Below are 22,630 nucleotides of genomic sequence, written 5' to 3'. Positions count from 1 at the left end.
TATGACACGGACTCTATGTAAAGCGATCGTACTGCTCCACGGAAGCAGCATTCAGTAGTGGTACTTTGTCATCTTTGGTAGCTTCTATTCACGCTCTTCTGTTTCTAACTACGCCTTTCGTTTCGACGCACCATTTTGATGCTTCCGACCGAGCATTATCCCATGAATGGATGCTAATTGTTCACCGGGCACTTCGTCAGTCCGACGCGACCGCAGGTGTTCAATGGTGGCCGTCTGGATGACTGGAGCACGCTGCCTGGATAGTCCATGGCTGGCCGAGAGTGTTGCGTCCCCCGAGAGCTCCACAGTGGGCGGGCTTATGCAAGCTTAACCGGTGGCTCGAGGCTGAATCGCAGCCCGCCATCAACTTCCTTTTATAGACGCGCGCCGTGTCTGTCACTTACTAGCGCCAAAGCAGGCGTTCACATACGCATAGAGTTCTCTGGACAAATTCTCTCCTCCTCCGTACAAACTCACTCCTTTTCCCGTTCCAGTCTCGTCTTCCTATTGGCTAGGAGCAATCGTCTCTTCTGGGAGGTTCTCGATTTTTCTTTCGCCCCGTCGACGCCGAGCGCGAGATGAAGGGGAGAGGGTGACTCCTAGCGCGGGCGCAGTTACGCACCTTCCGCCGCCTCTGAGTCATCTTTTTCTACTTCTTTCTGAAAAGTTCGGCGGCCAGTCTGACCTATTTTTTCGTCGTGCGCGCGCGAGGGTGCGCTGCCACTAAGCAGGAATGGTCCCAGGAGACAGGCCTTTTTGTCCAGCTCTCCAACTTCCCCCCTCACTCTTCCACAACCCTAACCCGAACAGTGAACATTCCATGCCCCACGGTACGAAGACAAAATCACGTGTGACGTCTTGTTTCCTTTCCTGCCTAGACTCTGCCATCAGACTCAACATCATCTGCTATCGGACTCATCCTCCCCCGCCCAAATTACCCTCACGGTAAAGAAAAGTCGAATGGGAGGCACTGTTGGGTACTGCAGCACATCCTTTCTATGAGAAGGACAGCGGCGGAACTATTTGAGAGACGGAGGGTGGCGCGGTGCTGGCGAGGGGCAAGGGAGGTTTAGGTCCTCATCCCACATTACGTGTTTTTGGTATTTCCCCCTTGCCCCTCCTCTCCAGACAGCACTGGACCGACGGACTGACAGGAAAGCATAAAAACTCTTCCAAGCAAACGCACCTCGCTTCGCAAGAGGGCCCCGCCGTGGTGGCGGGGGATTCCTGTTTTTGCAGCTCGACAAGCTCTCCCCAAATGATCAGGCTCAACGCATGCTGCTACATTAGTTGGGGGAGGGGGGGGGGCGTCTGCTCGTTCTGGTTTTCTCGCTTCATACATGTCGCTCGAAGTTCCGTTGCCCATGGTTCCATATACTAAGCAGGTTGGAATAAATGGGCCTCCTTCTCCTACTGTCGGAGGTGACGCCCTGGGCTGCAGCCCCCTTAATCCAGCACTCCATTGAACAAAGGTGGGGTTATGAACTCGCTCTCAACGCGGGTCCTTCGACAACTTTCGACGCTCTGATTGGATGAAGGTGGAGTGGCAGATTTCCCTCACCTAGGTGTCTAGGGAGGACAGAACGTGTTTAAGCAGATTTTTCGACTCCACAGTGTGTTTCACTTCAGTCATGCTAGACCGATAAGACGTAAGGTTCTCCTATCCTCACGTATATATTGTAAATAAACCCAGTACTCCTCGTTGTCGGTGAGAACATATTCGTTCCTTCAACAACGTCCTCAACGTGGATGAGTCGGATGACGGCATGGGCCAGCTACCCCTTTTGACATGCCCGACTCCAACTCTTGCACCGTCTAAAACTGAATTCGTTATATTTGCGTGAAATCAAACGAAAATGGGAGTGTGTAGTTTAGAATTCGTGTATAAAATAGTGATTACTAGCAAAAACTGCATTAAAGGTAAAAGAGGCAGTATAGACATACAAAGTGCGGATAACGTTTGAAGCAACAAAGACAAAGAAGTGTCTTCGGGTATGCAATTATTTGCTGGTTCTGTACAATAAACTGCTTACTTTGCAAAACGAGTGGCGCCAGATGTTCTCTTGTCGGCCAAAGTCAATAAATGTGTGATTGACCCTAACAATGAAAACGTTTTAAATCCTTTATTGTACACATGATATACAACAAAACAATAAATGTGGAAGTCACAGCCTTGCGCAGGCAAAGACGTTGAAACCAGCGAAAGCGTAGGGGAAGTTTTTTGTTATGCTTCACTTGAAATATATAACTAATAACTAAAATGAAAACCGGCGTCGGCGATGACGTCAGACTCGCATAATCAGAATGACGCGTGCGCTGCTTCACCATTTAAGCGTCCGCCGGGTCCACTACGCCCGCGCTTTCTTCTGGTGTCTGTGTACAAGTTTAGCCCGGGAGTGTTAGTCAATGCCGCTCACTCTCAAGGCGGTGGACGTAGAACGCTGCTTTAGGTGGAAGTGTCACGTACACATATCGCATCCCGAAAATGTTTTCTAAAGGTGCAATTTAGATATGATTTGTAAATATTGTGGAAGTTTATGACGAGATGTATTTACGTATGTACCAGGCTTCACTCAAATCTTACAAAGCCTTTACAAAACTCATGACAATGCAGAAGCGTATTGCTGCGAAGAACTTATGTGCACGTCTTTATGCTTTTACGTACGACTACTCTTGCCGAAGAAAAAAAACTAATTATTTAGTGGTGTGCCACACACTATCGATATTTTATTGTTCAAAAGACAAGGTTATCCAAAATTATAATTTGCGGCTTCCGGAAGCACCATTTAGGCGTATCCCGAGGCAAATACCATATGGCAAGTTAGTAGACCGATGTCACTCACCTCACTGTTTGTCACGTGTAGAAGAGTTATATATGCAATCATTCGTGTGAAGCGATGTCTACTGAAATGCGGAACAGCCATAACCTTGAAATCTGCACCACCTGCGCTTGAGAAATAAAGCAATCGCGAATGATTTTACCACAATGAAGTACACAACTGTCGTGCCACGTTAGAAGTGGATTGACTACTTATGACTGATTCCTGGCCTTCGCAGGAGCATGACGCTCTTTTTCTGCGTTGAGCACTCAAAAATAATAAAAAAATGCCTTCTCGAACGTACTTATGCAATGGCCACTGCTGCGAGGCCTATTTTACCCCGTAAGTTTATGACGCTTTCTTTTGAAACATAGAAACTTGCGCCGAAAAGGATGTTTCCGTAGCCACATGCCAGTTTATTATTCGCATTACGCCGACAGGCACTTCCGTACCAATCCCATCGTTAGCGCGTGTTAGGAAATACAGCATATTAACCTAAAGCACGAGCACATGAATTATCTTCCTGAGTTGTTTGTCTGTGATATAAAGTCACACTGAATGTTTTCGCTGGTTACTCAATCCTCAAGTCCGAATCCTTTGGTGCTATCATACGGCTTGCCGAGATCTGTTACTACGCAAAATTTTGCTTTCATAAATAATACGTATGAAATCACAACAGATGAGGTACTGCACTTTGTAAAAACGCACCACAAAAGGATGAAAGAGGCACACATTATTGTGGGTACGAGCCCGAGCCTATTGAAGTAGAGCGGGCGTTTTCAACAGCTGCGCCGGGCCGCTATCTAGTACACGTTCGAAAAGCCGACGTTCGATTTCGCCTCGCGCAATTTTCCAGGCTGCGCCGATATCGCGGCCTAGACCAATCTAGTCCAATCGCGTGAGGCGACATCGAACGTCGGCTTTTCGAGCGTGTACAAGATAGCGGCCCTGGTCATCCACTTTCGCAAGGCGGACATGGCAATTCAATGTTATTTTATTTCCAGTAACAATGCCACCAAGTGCAAATCGCGTTAGAAATAATTCAGCCAAGTCAGAAATTCATTTTTACTGCATATCAACGGCTTTTGATTCATCTCCCAAAAAATAAAGGGGCTGTGAAAGCGGCAAAATGTGCACATATTGATCCACTGCAGCGTCGTCATCGAATTGTGGGCCCCCCCCTATATTTTTTGAGCGTCTCTAAGAGATGAATGTCGCGGGGCGATGAATGAGACTTATAAGGTATATGTTCCTGTGGTGTCGAATCCATTTCCTTCAATTTCGCGCATCTGACAGCAGCAGTCAGCGATTTCGGATTGTCATCGAGAAGAATCACATTACATATTGCTGGGCTTCACCTTTTCCGGCTATAAGCAATTTGAAAGGGACTCAGTGTCTAACAGTAATATTCAGCATTGATAGCGCAACAACTTTCCAAACAATCAACGTGCTATATGTCCTGCTTGTCCCCGAAAATTGCGGCATAACCCATCTCGCGCTGACAGTTGATGGTAATGCGATTAGCATTCAATCAATATAGTGACACACGGTATAGCGGAAGCTTATTTAAATTCTGTAGTCTTCATTCTGAGACTTCTGTTGCTTCTGCTATATGTGACATTCACTGCCTGCGGCATCAGGTTACTTTAGTACGGTGCTCGCTCACCAAGGTTACGCCCATATGCATGGCGGAATGACGAAAAAGGAATGCCGTCGGTGCACCCCAAAGGTGGTGTGACGCCGTCGGTATGCCAATATTGGCATGACAATTCTGAAATCATGACGGGGTTACAGCGTGACAACGACGTCATGAGCACAATGGTATGGCGAAACGAGTATGAAGGCAACCAGATGACGAAGCTGGAGTGATAACGATGGTGCCCTCAAGACGGCATGGCAACCTATGTGTGACACCGAATGTCTTACGAGGACGCAATGACACCAACAACATGACAACAGTGGCATAACTACGATTGGTTGACGACAGCATGAATAAGCCAGAATGACGAAGAAGTAATGATGTTGATGGTATGGCAACTATGAAACAATGGTTCTGACACAACCGAACTGCTTGTAGGCCTAGTTGGTGCTAGTTGGTGCTAATGGTTCTGAAGTGCTGATGATGGTAAAACAATAGCGCGACGACCATTGCATGGAGACAGTGGGATGATGATATTGTGAAGACGATGCTCTAACGACGATGGCGTGAGGAGAGAGGAATAAAGAAGTTATAATGACGATGACAGAAGCAGCACGACCGCATGAATAAGATAAATGAAAATAAATGCGCGATGACGATAGCCTCACAATGGTATTCGGACGAAGGTATTACGAAGCTGGCGTGATGACAACTGCCGCAAAATCTGTATGACAACGACGACGTGGCAACAATGGTGCGATCACGATGGCAAGACCAGAATCAGATGACGAAGTTAACGTGACAGCGATAGAGCAGCCAAGACTGCATTATGGCGCCGGTATGACATTGAAGTTCTTACGACAGTATAGTGAGAATGGTGGCCACGACGACATGACGACGATGACATGACAACGGTGGCATAATAACGATTGCATGACGGCAGTAAGATTACGCTAGAATGACTAAGAAGAAATAATGTTGATAGAACCACCAAGGCTGAATGATGCCGAATGCATGATGACGATGACATGACTCTTCTGAAGTGATTTTAGTGTTAAAACAAGTTACGAGCCAAGCAGACAATACTATGATGATGGCTGTGTGACTAGGACATGATGAGAGTAATATGAAGAAGTTTAATGAGTGATGAAGATGGAACGTTCACGACCGCATCACGACGACTTTGGCAGCAAATACATGATGACGATGCTATTACCGCGATGCAATGACGACAATTGCAAGACAAGGTATGAAGACAATGTGATGCCGACGAGTTGATCACGACGAAGGCGTTATGACGACCGCATTAAGAAAGTTAGATGACAAAGCTGGAGTGACTGCTATGTAACTATCACGATGAATGCATGACAACGAACAGGTTACGAGGGTGTGACAATTGCGCGACGGGGATGGCATGATGAGAGCAGTATGACATATCGGGAATTACAATGAAGCCACGGCCAAGATGGCAGCAAGACCACAAGCTCTTAGGCAACTTTGGCCAATGGCTTAGAAGGCGTGACATCTTCATGGCGAGAGTCAGATGACGAAGCTGGAATAACGATTATCCTAAGACCACAGTGTCATGACAACCATGCGCACGTACCTAATGCCTCGAGTTGCTGGGAAGTCAGTCATAACATCTTCGGTCACTGGGTCGGTGCAAAAGGACAGACAGACAGACAGACAGACAGACAGACAGACGGACAGACGGACAGACAGACAGACAGACAGACAGACAGACAGACAGACAGACAGACAGAAAGATAGATAGATAGATAGATAGATAGATAGATAGATAGATAGATAGATAGATAGATAGATAGATAGATAGATAGATAGATAGATAGATAGATAGATAGATAGATAGATATGTTGAGAATGCCTGAAGTAGGCAAATAACGTTAATAGCATTAAAAACAGTTGCAAGCGCCTTGATAGGTCAGAGCCGGGTCTTAGCTTTAGAAGGTGCTGCCTCACAGTTCTTTGAAAAACATGATTTTACGGCGCTTAAAGGAAACGGGCGAGAGAGAAGCCCACACAGATGCACAGAGCGCCAATTACCATGTGATTTATAGAAATATAGAACGGGGCATGTTGCAAATCCTGCGCCTCTCTCTGTTACCTTTCTTTCACCACTTTATACGTACTTGCTTCAGTTCAGGTGGGTAATGGTTTACACAAATTCTACTGTAGGTAATGATACAAATAAAAAATGCGCCATTTTCTTGCCTCCACTGCGCTGAAAGGCGATCACAATCTTGCAGACGAACCAACTTCTGTTCTGCAGTAAGCAGATGCGGAACCTATTGCGTAGACACTCTAAGTCCTCTGTTGCGATAGATTGGGTGCTTCCGTAACTGCGGTTGCCCTCCAGGGCAACCGAAATTACGTATTACCTTTACAATATTACACTGCGCAATTCAGTGGTGCAGCGCTTCCTCAGACATCGTATATGACCACTAAAGGAAGGAACATAGAACTTCCGTCTGCTCACATGACTCGTGTTTCCCGTACTCTACATGGCTTAGAACGATAGGGCGCGCAAATTAAAATAACGCGCTCGAGAACAATGCTCTCGCTGATATTTGATCTGCCGTCGTATTTCTGCGACGAGAGATACGATACGGACATATTCGCGCGCACCTTTATTAATCTGGAAAAGAAGCGTACCCTGGCACGTAGTCGTGTCTCGTGCGCATACGTGCAAGTGCAACATAACACAGACGATATCTTGCTGTTAAAACTTTCAGTTTTTACTATAGAAAAATTCCCAAGAGAACAGAAGAAAATGGGCACAAAACAACAATCTGGAGGTGGAGAGTGGCCACATTTTACAGCGAAGCTGTTTATGGCTAGGGATGCGTAATATTTTCATGTGAGCGAGTAGAAACTATCGTCATCAGCAACGGGTCCTGCTACTGCTCGCGCGTTCATCGTCGTCGTCTTCTTCCGCATCTAGCTCCGTTGCCGCCCATCATGCCAAGATGGATTCCGAGTGGCGGCGAAGGCTGGGGCCCAAAAGCGGTTCAGCGCGACGGCACCATATTCACAGGCTGGGAGGCAAATCTCATATAAAGAAATATAAAACTACAAATTGCAATATTATGCATGAACATAGAAGCAATAAATATTTTAGAATGTTGTTTTGTGAAAAGGTAAATTATTTTCTGAGAACATTATGCCAAATTAATTTTTTTCAACAGCCTTGTGGCGCGCCCTGTTTATGAGTGTGTGGTGCATTGGCAGAGCTACCTTGCAAGCCTTGTTTCTGTTTCCAGCCACAATGGTGGGAGCTTACAAAGCGATTCCTTATCGCCAGCCGCCTAATAAGGCACGCCTGGGAACCTGTCTAAATGGAGCTCGCCGGTCTCAAAATGCAACTTTTGGGAAGTTTCTTTCGTCTTTTCACGTCGCTTCTCTGTCACAGTCTGGTACGATTTGCGCACCGCTGCACCAGTGCCGCATATTTCTTGCTCCGGTCGTCTCCCTCGGCGCGTGGCCGAAGCGAAGTCATTTTCCATCGTTGTATCGCGCTTCACGTTGTTCCTTTGATGCGCTTAGCGTTTCATTCCAAGACGAGCTTTTGTCAGTGAAGAAGCCATTGAAAAAACGAGGCTCCGTGGCACATTGCAGCAGCGTGCACTACATCTTCGGTGTCTCACTGCGCCGCTTCCCCCTGGACTTTTGCAGTGAGCTCTTGTCAGTATCGTTTGTTCTAGGTATGCACAATAGTTTCCGACATGCTTCTGTCGGGCGGCTCGCACCTGTTTCATAGCCTTAGCCACTTCGTGCGTACTTGCACACACTTGCAGTCCTAAGGTGTGCGTAAGAGGCTTACCATTTGTCTTATTTTTAGTGAGTTTCGTGCAGCTGACTGTCACCAATCAGAACTTGATACCGGGCTCTCAGGAGCAACCACGTGCCTGCTACTTACCGCAAGGCCTATTTAGAACAAACTGTTCTGCCTGACAGCTCTGAGCAAGACATTATTTCCTTTTCGAACATCCTGAACCCCTCGTAACCGGGAGTACCGAAACTCGGCTACGTGTATGTGCGTAGCCTTCAGGGTGCCGTGAGTGAATATGCTTTGGAGGCGTCTTGCCTGCTTTCTACATATACATTTTTTTTATTATGCAGTCCCACATTCGCTCAGAGAGCATTACAGAGAGGGGGGGGGAATAATACAAATGTAGAACAGTGGTAATTAAGTTTAGATAACAAAAAACACGGTGACAAATAATGCAGTGCAGGCAGCATAACTAGCTCCAAAACAAAAAGGAAAAAGAAAGAAAAGGACTATATATATATATATATATATATATATATATATACATCGGCATACATGAACATATAAACACATATACGCCCACAAATATATATAGTAGGCGAGCAAACACGAAAAAAAAGAAACATTAAAACACATGAACTGATCACGTGTAAAGCAGTTCATTGAAAAAGGCTGAATTTGATGTTATGGAAACGGTGTCCTCAGGCAGAGCCTTCCATTCAATGATGGTTTTTGGGAAAAAAGACACTTTAACAAGTTCGTTCTTGACTTCATTGGTCTTAATTTTAATGTGTGTTCATGGCAATGGGATATCTAATACGGATTAGGCATTTATTTTGAATAATAATTGCCAGTATTGTTTTAAAAGATCTCATTAAATAATTTGAGCCGCAAGCAATACCAGCGTTCGGCTTACGTCGAAAGCGCTAGGCGTATTTTCATTTCTGTGACGCTACTAGATCAGCGATGGCTCGCAGTGATAAAGCGTGCCGCTCCGTTTTGTACGCGCTCTAAGATCTATTTATGGCTGTCCTGATAAGGGTCCCATATCGCACACGAGTATTCAAGAATAGGCCTTACGTATGTCGTGTATAATACCTTCTTCGTTGCTAGAGGACAGGGGTGAAAATTTCGAGCCAAGGACATTAGTGTGTTACTCTCTTTCGCGGCAATCTCTGCAGTGTGATCCTGCCAAGTAAAATTGCTTGAGAAGTCAACGCCGATGTACTTGGCCCCTGTTAGGCTCGAAATGGTAGAATTATTCAGCCTGTAAGAACGGGAAACGTCAGTCTTTTTTCCCTAGAAATGCACGCGTAGTTGCATGTTGAATAATTTAGTGTCATGCACCAAGTGGCACACCAGTTCGAAATTTTATAAACGTCCTCCTGAAGGATTTTTCTGTCACTTGGATTGTTTATCGAGCGGTAAATAACGCAGACATGTGCGAAACAATCGTAGGTTCGACTGCATGTTTTTAGCAACATCGTTAATAAAAATAAGAAACAATAACGGGCCCAGAAAAGACCCCTGCAGTATTCCGGACGTGTCTGGAACAGCTGATGAGCAACATCGATTTACCACTGTTTTGTGTCTGCCATTTACAAAGTAGTTAATTAACCAGTTCATTAGGTCAGCGGGAATCTTTAAATGCTAAAGTTTGTGTATTATACAATCATGTCGTACTCGATCGAATGCTTTCTTGAAATCCAAAAGCAAACAGTCAACGCTAGTACCTTGATCTAATGCAGTTGTTATGTAAAAAGAAAATTCCACTAACTGTGTGTCTCAAGAAAATCCGGCGCGAGAACCACAAAACCATGCTGTTCTGCGTAAAATATGTTTGGCGAATTCAGGTGCCTTATTAGGTTGCTGCATACGATGTGTTACATAATTTTCTAAGCGCCACAAAAGAGAGAAATTGAGCGATATTGTCCCAAGTTATTTTTGGTGCTTTTTTTGTGGGCAGGAACCACGTTAGCAACTTTCCATTCGTGCGGCATGATTCCTTCAGATGACGTCAGATGACATCATTCCTTCAGATAATGACGTCACATACATTGTAAGAAGAAGATTGCTAAGAGAGCTAGCACATTCTTTCAGCACGCGATTTTGGTATGCCGTCAGGACCTGTCCCTATGTGTCTTGGCCAGTAAGAAATTGAAAAATAGCATGAATATTTAAAGTGATAGCGGGCATTTCTTGAAGAACTGAGGCGCAAGCCGATATAGGAATATTCTTGATCGTTGAATTAGCAGAAAAGTTGAACCTGAAATAGCCATTAAAAGCAGTGGCTTTCAATTCATAGTTTGTTATGGTGCCCTTGTCAGATGTGATGCATTGTGTACCAATTTTCTTTTTTCTGTCTTTTTTTTTGAGAAGCTCTCATATAATTTTGTCATTGTTTCGAATCTTTGCATCTAAAGTAGAGCAGCCGGTGAATAAATTGAACAGCAATTTTGTTGTGGATATATTTTTGTCTTGCCTGTACATAGGTAAATCTTCACATAAATGAGTGTGGCATTGCAAGAAAGCTCTTTGTGGCGCGTTATTCAATGATCTTCATATCGTGTGTAGTTAAAATGTAGAAATTTCTTTTAGAATGCCACGGTTCTTGGAAATACCATGGTACTATATTGTTTATAAAGTTAGTAATCACAGAGAATATTGTTATGTCGGCTTACACATTATTAAACGAGGTTAGAAACTTATTAGAGACTGCTATTAGAAACATGTAAGGCATGGCTGTCTCTGCAGACTTGATTAGCGATGGATGTGCAAGAACCGCTTATACTTAAAATATTCGAAGATTCATAGGGCTTCCAACTGGCTGACTTCACTGCAAAGTTTTGATTTACTTTTCTTTAACATGTTGACTTCTACTGTTTCGCCTACATAAGAACATGCTATTTGGTTGCTTTTTGCATCGTTGCACAAGTTTTACAATACGGTGCCGGAGGGTGCGCTGTCACTGTGCCACTAATTTACTAACTGCCTAGTTAATTACCATTGAAAGCAAGGGTTGATAAAGGCGCGCTAAGGATACAAAGTTTGCAACATATTTAAAGTTTGATGGCTTCTGTGCAGGTAAAAAAATCTCTTTCAGAGAAGCAATCCAACTTAGAGTTCATGAAATATTTGAAAACACATTGACGACGCCGTTTATACTTCCCACGAAGTTAATGCTGTCGTCGAAAATTCATTACGATCGCGTTGTCGATTGGAGTGTCAAATTTACGATACGACGTAGGATAAGCTATCAATATGCATCGGGAAATTTAAGCACGAAAAAACCGACAGGAAAACTATACAACTAAACCATCGCACGTTGTGCGCGATGTTCAAAATTCGTGAACTTTGCTCTCTCGTCATTTGCCCTTGTCGAGGTTGCAGTTACTTAATTCGCTCCACAAGTGCGATTTTTGTATGATAGTCAACAAAAGGAAACTATGACAACCACAAAGGCCATGACGTCTCGTGGCGATCGAACTCATCCTGGTATTAGCAACTCGCAAGATTGTACAAAGCAAAATTGAAAATCCGCTTGATTTGGTACGTAGTGCGTCAACGAACGCCCAGAAATGGCAGAATGCAAGCTGAGGTACAACTTTCTTAGTGTCCCTACGCTTAGGTACTGAATTAGACAATCAACGTATCAGAACATTGCACATGTTGAGAGAGACGCCATTTCCCAATACAAAGCACGATATAGCTTCGTGGTCCACGCAATTACGACGGAAAATTGCAGCGATCGCTGCGACTAGTCTCAGCCTAAACAAGAAAGCGGGAGCGAGGGGGTCGGCATTGCGACTGCGCTTTGCGTTGCATGCGAAGGAAATTGCATTAAGTCAAATGGGTTTACGCGCGCTTTCGGGTGCTGCCGTAACGCTCTCGGAAGCGTGCGCGAGGTCCCTCTCTCTCTCTCTCTCTCACCCCCATTGGGTCTATATTAACACGTACGCTTGTATATCTTTTTCGGGTCAGCGATTTTCACCTTTTAAAAAATGATATCGCTCAGCGCGGTACGCGCCCGCACTTATCTGAAGTTTCTATAATGTTATGGATTTCTCACTGCTATATGTTGTCCCCGAAGCTTGCGTAACCTGATTGCATGTGCGACGCGAACTGTGTACAATTTTCTGGAAGACAAGCTGGCACCAGCGATAACTCTGGAGCCTTCGATGGCTCATGTATAAAAGCAGACCTGCTTGACTAGCAGATCAGATTTCGACGATCACCAACTGTGTTCGCCGCTATCGTTGTGCTTTAAGTACTACCTGTTTATGTGGTCCCAGCTTCGCCCAACAAAAGTTAGTTTCGTCTTTCACAGTATTGCTACTGTGTTCTTCACCATCCCTATCGCGTGACATCTGGTAGAAGCAAAGAATGCACTCGCCAAAACCTGATGACGCAACGTACCAGTCACACGTCAGCGCGATGCAGCCGTGATCCGACGTTACATCCTAAGTGTAACGCAAGACAAAGAACCACCCAACTCGATGTGCTTCTTGATGGCCACGCAGTCACCGCCTTTGTGGATATAGGAGCCGAGTACTCCGTGATGAGTGGACCCCTTGCCACCCAGTTGAAGCAAGTTAACACTGTATGGGAAAACCCTAAAATCGGAACAGCTAGAAGACACCTAATAACATTGACAGAAATTAGCATGGCAAGAACTATGGCTCATGTCCGGACCTACCCTGCCACCTTCATTATCCTCAAAGAGTGTTCACGAGACGTCATTCTCGGCATGAGCTTCCTAAACCAACATGTCGCAATCATCAAATCTTAAGTCGAAGTCGATAACGCTGTCGGAAGATCAAGCGATACCGCCGGCGATCTGTCGTAGTCATCACGCTCTGAGTGCCCTCGGAGATCAAGTGATCATACGGCCTCGCTACAGCATACTTATTTTCGTCAGCACCGAAACACCTGCAGACGTAGAGGGTGTCATTGAGCGCGACCAACGTCTACTGATAAACCGTGAAATTTGCACCTCAATGGGAATCGCTCGACTGCACGGAGGGCAAGCGAAAGTGGTGCTGACAAACTTCAGCCAGTTCAACCACATCAACAAAGGCACGACGATTGCGCACATCAAGGAAATTGTGGAAACGAGCAATGCGTTTGTCCTCTCGGATTCTGCTGCATCTACCCCGATAACCATTGTTTCCCAACCACACTTCGACATAAATTCATATCTCCCCATCGTTAAGCATAAAAACCTCAGAATTTTGCTCCGATGATACAAAAACTGCTTTTCGACGTCATCTAGGATTCGACAAATACCAGTCGCAAAGCATCGCATAACACGCGAAGAGTGCGCTCGGCGACACGGCATGAGACCATACCTAAATTCGACGCGAGAACGTGAAGCAATAAGACAAGTCGATGAAATGCTGTTCAGCGACATTATCCAGCCGCTGAAAAGCCCGTGGGCATCCGGTGGTCTTGGTCAAGAAAAAGGACGGAACCCTACGCTTCTGCGTCGATTATTGTCGACGGAACAAGATCACTAAAAAGTACCCCTACGACGGATGGATAACGCATTCGATTGGCTCTGCAACTCTAAATACTTGTCGTCGATGGATCTTAAGTCCGGCTACTATCAAACAGAAGTCGACGAGAGAGAGGGCGAAAAGACCACCTTCATCACGCCTTACGGCGTCTTCGAGTTCCAGGTCATGCCATTCAGGCTGTGCTAGGCCCCTGCAACATTCCAGCGCATGACGGGCATGGTTTTAGCAGGATTGAAGTGGCAGACGATTCTTGTTTACTTGGATGACGTCGTCGTCTTCGCCAAAATTTTCTACGATCATCCTAGGCGGCTTGCGTGAGTACTAAAACCCGTCAAGTCTTCAGAGCTAACTCTGAAGCCAGGAAAGTGCCGCTTATCTTACGCTGAGCTTCTGTTCCTAGGCCACGTCATAAGCAAATCTGGAGTCCGCCCTGACTCTCGGAAGACAGCTGCAATCGCAAAGTTTCTGTACCCATCGACAAGAAGGCCGCGCGTAAATCCCTTGGCATGTGTGCCTATTAGAGGCGCTTTGTCAAGGACTTTTGACGCATCGCTGAGCCGAGGACACATCCAACGCAATGTGATGACGAGTTCATGCGGGAAACACAACAGGCCGATGCGTCTGAAGAACTCAAAAGACGCACGCCTTCGTTAGCACTACTTGCGCACTTTGACGAGGACGCTGATACCGAAATCCATACTGACGCCGGTAGCCTAGGTGTCGGCGACGTCCAAGTCCAGAGGGAAGACGGACATAACGAGTGATAGCTTACGCTAGCAGGTCGCTGTAAAATGCGGAAGGCAATATTCTACGACTGAAAAAGAACGCTTCGCCATCATGTGGGCTACAGCGAAATTCCGTCCTTACCTATAGGCAGGCCATTAAAGTCGTCAGCGACAATGGCGCGTTGCGTTGGCTAGCTAATTTAAATGACCTATCAGGACGGCTACCTCGGTGGAGCCTCAGACAGCAAGAACATGACATCCCTGTAAATTACAAGTCCGGACGAATACACTGTGATGGCGATTGCATATCACCTGCCCCCATTGACCCACCACCGCAGGACCACGAGGATGACGACGCCTTCCTTGGAATAATAAGCGCGGAAGACTTCGTTCAATAGCAACGAGCAGACCTAGAGCTAAAAGGCCTCGTTGAGTGTTTAGAAGGAAATACCGACGTTATCCCTAGGGATTTAAGCGCGGATTCTCTTCGTTCACACTTCAAAGAAACTTACTCGTGAAGAAGAACTCCTAACTAGTCCGCGCCTACTACTATCTTGTTGCTCTGTCAGCGCTGCGTCCAGGAGTGCAACAGGCTATACATGACGTGCCGACCACTGGGCACCTTGGACTCTCCCGTACGCTTTAGACGATAACGCAAAAGTATTAATGGCCGCGCCTGACCGCTGACGTCACGCGTTACGTCAAGACGTGCCGAGACTGTCAGCGACGCAAGACGCCACCGACAAGGCCAGCGGGAGAACTGCAGTCGATCAGACCTCCTTGGCGACCTTTTCAGCATGTAGGGATGAGTTTGTTGGGGCCGTTTCCGAAGTCACCATCCGGAAATAAATGGATCGTCATGGCAATGAACTACTTCTCCCACTCCGCTGAAACTAAAGCTGTGCCGGAAGTAGCGCAGCAGAAGGGGCGAAATCTTTCATCAAAAACATCTTGCTGCGACATGGTGCCCCAGACGTCCTCATCACCGAAAGAGGAACGGCCTTTACAGAAGAGCTCGTCTAAGCCATTCTGCAATACAGCCAGACAAGTCACAGGAAAACAACTGCCTACAAACCGCAGACGTATGGTCTCACGGAGTGCCTGAACAAGACCATCGCCGACATGTTGGCATTGTATGTCGACGTCTAGCACAAGACGTGGGACGTGGTCCTGTCCTACGTAAGGTTTTCTTACAACATGGCGTTGCAAAAACCAACACATATCACGCCGTTCAAGCTGGTTTACGGAAGGAACCCGGCAAATACTCTCGACGCCATGCTACCGCATGTCTGCAACGAAGAGAATCTTGACGTCGCCACCTATCTGCAGCGCACGGAAGAAGGCCGACAACTCGCCCACCTGCGGATGAAGAACTAGAAGGGGAGCGACGGCCGACACTACAACCTTCGATGATGCTACGTCGAGTAGCAGCCTGGTCACCTTATTTGAATTTAGACCCCTGTACGCCGACGAGGAGTTAGCGAGAAGCTCTTACGCTGCTATTCCGGACCTACAAGATCACCATCGCATTGGGGCACTGGACTATGAGGTCGTGCCTGACGGCATTTCGCTATCACAGCAGCGCGGCTTACGCCCTGAAACAGTCCATGTTCTGCGACTTAAGCCTTTCTACCAGCTCTAACGAGATTTGAGACTTTTCATAGCTGAACCATGGCCTTTCTTCTTTTTTGTGCAATGTATTGCTTTCAACTTTGCTTTTTTGTTGTTTTGGTACTGTTTATTACGTGTGCTTTCATTTTCTTTTCGCTCTCCTGTTGCGTCTGTAGCATCGGGACAATGCTTTTTGAGAGGGGGGAATCGACGCCTATACTTGCACATCTTTTTCGGGCGAGCGCATTTCACCATCTAAAAGATGATATCGCTCAGCGCGGGACACGCCCGCACTTATCGCAAGTTTTTTTAATGTTATCAACAGTTCTTGCTGCTATCTGTTGTACCCGAAGCTTGTGTAATCTGACTGCATGTATGACGCCAATTGAGTGGAACTTTCTGGAAGACAAGCTGGCAGAAATGATTACTCTGGAGCCTTCGCTGGCTCATGTATAAAAGCTGACGTGCTTGACTAGCAGATCAGGGGTGCTATGCAGGATGCGCAGAGCTTGGCGAAACTCGGGATCTTCACGAGCTCTGGCGACACCCCAAGATGAAAGCACGAATGGTACCGAGACACAGTTTATCTTTCGACAAGCCTGCAGTTTCATTGGTTTATCTAGATTCACTCTGGCTGGCTATCATTCCTTGGGCGTTGCCTTCTGGGCGGTCGACAAACTGGGGCTCACGTGATCATACCGTCGGTGCATGGTCGTGCCATCTTTCACTTGTTTGTCGTTCCACCGAGTGCATTACATGCACAAGCGAGTTATAAAATAAACGCATTTAGTACAACATTATTAGTTAGTTTAACGTGGTTTAGAAGCATTTTAAACCTTGCAACATGTACACGGAATGTGCATTAGACTAATTTGTAATTTAGTACGCTTCGCATTATACCACGAGGGAACGCTGTGGTGGCGTCATCACATCCATTTACCGGGCGAGCATGGCGGCTAAGCATCGGAGGCGCGCAGTGTAAACAAACTCGTACAACGAGCTTGCAGTGCGCGACCTAGTGATCAGGCTCGACGATGACCACTATTTCTTGGATAGTCCTGTTCGTCCGTGAGCAATCTTTCCGTGCACCCCGAAAGACTGCCAATAGCTTCGGCGATTTTACAGATCGCAACGCGCACCTACTGTTCACGGCGCAGTGCTGAAGAAACAACTTGTCCGGTGCTGCTTCTGCGAGTGCGCTGAGTTCCTCCACTCTGCGTGACTGCGAGCGCCACGAACATTACATAGTGTGGGCAAAAGGCAGACATCCTATATAGCTACGATGCGACAAGGAGGTTGTACCGACGATGGATCTCGCTACCAACACAGTGAAGGAGACATCGACAGACTGCAGTTAAGTATATTTCTACTGTTTCATATTTAGCATAATAAGAGTGCGCGGATTAAGTCGCTTTCGTAGTAACGAACTGAATGTCCAGCAGTTTAAAGAAGGCAGTGAGAACCAATGAGTGTTCGTGCTTCTACATGCAAGTGGGCCCGCGAAAATATGGAAAAGTTGAAGGTAACCTTCACTAGCTTGGTGAGATAACAGAAATTCATGAGTGACATTAAGCCCGCAAAATTTATGGAAGAGTATCATTATCCAGGTGAAATATCAATAGCAGGTACTGATATAAAGCAGGAAAGTTATACAAAAATTTCATGGGTTGAACAGGACATGGAAGGCGTTACCGAATCGTGATCGCCACGTTACCGATATCCTTGAAAAAAGTTTAGAATCATCGCATTCTACCGGTTATGCAATATGGGACATAAACCTGGAGGCCAACAAAGAAACTTGAGATGTCAATGACTGTGCAGAAAGCGAAGTAACAAAAATTGTTGGAGATAGCATTAAGGCAGGAAGACAGTGGTGTAGTAAACCGTGGCAACTGATATGCTAGTTGACATTAAGAAAAAAAAAAGGAATCGGCAGGTAGGCCATGCACGTAATCGATCACTTGTTGCCAATTCATAACAGGTGATTACATAAGCGTGACAGAATGGATGTCAAGGAGAGAGAACTACAGCCGAGGATGGTAGAAAATTGCGTAATGGGACAAAAATATGATGTCTGTAGGCATAGGATGCAATCAGCTCGTATAAGACGGGATTGTAGGGTGAGGCATTTGTTTTGCAGCGAACAAAAATAGGTTTGTGGTGCTGACAGTAGAGACTCGTGAAGGTGCGGGGCCACCTTAGCTGCTGGCACACTAATAAACATAATTGTCCCTGAAAAAGAAAACCCCAGTTATGAAAAATAAAGCAACGTTGTCCCAACGCATTGTTTAATTATGCATACTACACTAGAGGTTTCTACAGTTAAGGGCACTTAGTACTAATAGTGCAACGATCATTTTTCTTTGTAAATAATGGTTTGGATGCGGCTGATTCATTGCAATACACTTTTTGCAGCAAAACATTCTGCTGCTGGAGGCACTCAACCGCCTGTTGACAGTAGGTGAGCGCCAGGCACGTGCTCTTGAGAGTGTGGCAGAGGTCCAGAGGGCTGCTCTGCAAGAGTAGTATCGGTGCCCTCACTGCTCGCCTGTCGAGCCCACAGAAGGCACCTTATAAAGGAGCTCTCAGTCTATTCTTTCGTTTATTATTCAAGAGCATGAATAAAATTATTGCAGTAAACATTGTGCTGTGCATATTAGGAGACTTGTAACATGCATTGGTGTCCCTTCAATATAGGCAAAAACGTAAGACAACCTGTGCCACTCTTGGACCATGTAAATAAAGAATACACTAATGCAGCATACACGTCATTGTGCTGTTTGTTCTTTCTATGTGCAAGAATACAGTACGTGTTGATTAGCCACAAGATGAACGGTGTGTGTAATTCACAATGAAGACAGGAAACAGCAGGAGTTTAATAATGCTATCACCTATAGACTGTGCATATGACTGCAACACACCCCGATTCAAATGTGCCATTACATGCATGTTCGATACCACATATTGTTTAGCATTGTCTTATAATTGCATGTACTATATTTCACACATCTTAAGCCTTTGCATAGCACACTTCTAATGTATCCATTTCATAGGCCAAATAATTGTACACTTTGTCATTTTGTGTTGTATGAAAAGCAGCATCCTTTACAGTCGGAAAAAACTTCAGGAGACAGGAGAGGCCTCGCCCAAATGACCAAAACGCAGCAGCCGATTGCCTCCAAGTATAAAGAAATAGTCCCTCTCCAACGAGCAGGTATTAGTCTGTCCGGCGGCACGATGTCAGTCTAGAGTGCGTGCCCATTGGTGCAGGCTTGTGTTCACCTGCCTTAAAGTGCAGATTCCACAGCCTCCTAAAGTTGTATCCGACTATAGAAACACGTAATGCCTTGCACCAGAAGCATAAACTTCTGCAACTTGATAGCACACAATGATCAGGAGCAGAAATCTATAAAGGCATCCAAGCAAAGCTGGCTGGCCACACTTCCATTATGAGGGGCTGCAAAAGGTCTCGTGAAATATTCCCATGACGTCCTTGAAAAAGAGGTGGTGTTTGGCACTTCTTTAGAATCAAAAACAGATTACAGTGAATGTTATGTAGCACGTCAAAACAAACTGAGCTTGGTTGTCTGCACAGCATGTAATGGGAGGTTGTGCTTCACATAGGAAACAAACTGCTCTGTCCAGTACAATTTTGAGGCCGGTATGGCACCTATTATGTCAACAGTGTCAATATACAAATTACACTTTTCACAGGCCATTGATTTCACCATTATTTTTGTATGATGGCTCTTTCAATCAGTTCTTTTATAACATGAGCAGGTGGATTTGAAAGCAAAGCTTTGTTTGCAAACCTTCCGACTTCCATAATTGTGTGGCAACGCACTGGCATGTTGCCGAATAGCTCACACTTCCTCGGTCCTGCACCAAGGAAGCCCAATGCTCTATTTGAAGTTGGATCGCATAACAATTCAACGGCACACAAAGAAGAGTAACACACGCAGCAAAGCATTCTGCTGTGTGTATTTCTCTTCTTTGTGTCCCGTCGAATTGTTGTGCAATTAAACTTCAAGCTACTATACCAATACACCCAGTCTTCAACATCACCAATGCTTTAGTTATTAGGCCACAATGGTGCACATCTTTGAAATTTCCCAACAGAAATTAGCTCTCCAAAAAATCACAAATGTTAAATTTTGCAGCACAGGTGTATGTATGCACGTGCCATATTCTTTACCACTAAACTCACAGGAATCAAAGGGGCAAGCATTAACCAGCCTTGCTGCTGCCGTTACCATTATCATCATGACACCAATGGAAAGACAGTGCCACGTTTCAGTAAAGGGAGTGCCGGAGGGAAAGGTGTGACAGCGAGGGCTTACAATAAAAATAACGGTTACGAAACATGTTCAATGCCAATATACGCTGCATGTTGCTCAGCCTACTTTGGCATTGCGGCAAGCGTTTACTCGTTTGAGCATATCACATGTTGTGTAATCATTGCTCTAAAGCTGTACAAATGGTCTATTTGCTCTGCAATTTTTATTTTTATCATGGTCGGTTAAAGACCCACTTTTCATTGGCATCTGCACCACATTTCTCCCGATATGTAATTTTGCCTTGGTGGTTCATGACATGTTCACGCACAGAGAGTTCTGCAGAGCATTGGATGTGCATTATTCTACTGCTTAAGAATTAGAGCCCCATTATGAGACGAAAATATACAATTTATTCATCCAGAATAACGCCGCCCCCCTAAAAAAGGAAGATACACTGAACCTCTGGCACATGCATCGACGGTGAACAGAGCAAACGATCTGAAGTATTTTCTTCATGCAAGCCAACACACTAAGATTCTCAATGCATTTTCATTTCGCCACATATGCACAGGTACAACCGGCTTGGCGCAACATCCACATCTCGCGCTGCAACAAATTGTGCAATGCCTCGCTGTTTCATAGTGCGGCCGATAGATTACGCATGACCAAAATTCAGCATTGTGCATACTAAGTAACTGCACCAATGAAGAACCCCAAGTTATTTATGAGATTAGGATTCATAGGTTACTTCACACAATTTGTGATATCCATTTATCTATTTATACTTAATTAACCTCTTTCCCAAGAATGTGAGCCATTTGGAAGGCACCCTGACAGAGAAGTAGAACAATCGGCAAAAAGTCATCATCAAGCGAAAAAGCCAGTATCATAAGCAGCCGCATGTGAGATGTCGCTAACACAAAATTTAAGTCGGCTACACAGATGTGACAAATTTGGCAATATGGCGTGTCTAAACATTGCTTCAATGTTAATCACAGTAACGCTGACATTGAAGGCGCCTTAATTCCTAAGTACGTTCCGTCGACACACCCGACTACGTTCGTAATGTTCCCACGAAGTAGAAAGCATTCTTTTATTTATGCCCGCTCAGCCGCAGTATTCTGAAAAGCTAGCCACCGCTTACGCACTGCCGCATCGATAAGCGCGTCAGACACATCTCTGACACAGTGGCTAACAGTAGTTTGATAGCGTCCAAAGTAACGCTCGGCGCCGACGCTTCTCTGAAAGCTCCCAGTCTCGCAGAAACGGAGCGCACAGATGACATGCTCTACGACGGTGACCGAATGAAGCCCGCCACACTGTCTCCGCAGACGAGAGTCTTCGCCTGGCTCGTCACACAGCCAGCGCACTGATGTCTTCGACAGGCGAAAATGACACTGAAACTCCCCGTCGGACATGTAGGTGAATGGGTCCGGACGGTCATACTGACGCTTGCTGCCGCTGGATGCAATGAGACAGGCTGCTGCTGCTGCCGCCGCCATGTTCCCGAGTTGAACTCGGAGGGGGTTTCGCGATGTACGAGTTTAGCACGAGTTCGCCTGTCAATCAAAACCAGAGGTCACGCGCCGCGCGAGGCATGTAACTCTTGTGTGCGCACCCACTACAGTTGGGCCACGCCCAACTTATCTTCCGGCAACAGCGACGCGGTGTGGAGCTGAGAGGCATCAACTATCTTGACCGCCGACATAAAACGCGCACAACGCACTGTCATCGGTGATGTACTGAGCACCACTATCAAAAACAAAGCGTTGACTGTCGCTGGCTTATGCATACATCTTCTCGGGCTGAGATGGCCGCACAACACGGTTTCATTGCCTGCATTGTGGCGCGTAGCGCACAGTAAATAATTATCGGCACGTCACTGTAGCTGCTTACAAGGCGTCGATGTGGCGAGGGGGACGACGATGCTGAGGAGTGCGTACTGCAGCAGTCGTTTGAGATGGCTGCTCTGTCACCGGTGATGAAACGGGGCCACAGCGTCGTAAACACGATCAGCGTCCTAGAATCGCTCGCTCTTCTAGACCCAGTGCAATGGCATTTCTTCATCACAAGCACTGCGCACTCAACAGTTCCAACACCTCTCTCCGTTCGAAATCTGATTTCATAACTGCACACAAGAGCCCTCACCTGCCAAAATGCGAGTGCTGCGGTGCCGTTACGATATCCATCTGCGATCGCTGCTGGCTCCAGCAGAGGTAACCCGCAAGCGCCTTCGACTGCACAACACACTCA

General features: G+C 45.9%; 1 protein-coding gene across 3 annotated transcripts in view; it reads right to left on the bottom strand.

The window, feature by feature from the left end:
• LOC142590703 (dermonecrotic toxin SPH-like) overlaps window positions 1–22,630 on the bottom strand; it is a 188,361-nt gene that overhangs the window by 123,258 nt on the left and 42,473 nt on the right. For 2 of the 3 annotated variants that reach the window (XM_075703119.1, XM_075703121.1), the window contains exon 2: window positions 2,844–2,944. In XM_075703119.1, coding sequence (XP_075559234.1) covers window positions 2,844–2,924 — 81 coding nt within the window. In that variant the 5' untranslated portion in view covers window positions 2,925–2,944. Of the gene's footprint in view, window positions 1–2,843; window positions 2,950–22,630 lie in introns of all 3 variants that reach the window. The other variant, XM_075703120.1, reaches the window with a different exon arrangement.

The sequence above is a fragment of the Dermacentor variabilis genome, chromosome 8, assembly GCF_050947875.1.
Source record: "Dermacentor variabilis isolate Ectoservices chromosome 8, ASM5094787v1, whole genome shotgun sequence".
NCBI classification, from domain to species: domain Eukaryota; kingdom Metazoa; phylum Arthropoda; class Arachnida; order Ixodida; family Ixodidae; genus Dermacentor; species Dermacentor variabilis.
This window is presented reverse-complemented; position numbering and strand designations above follow the sequence as displayed.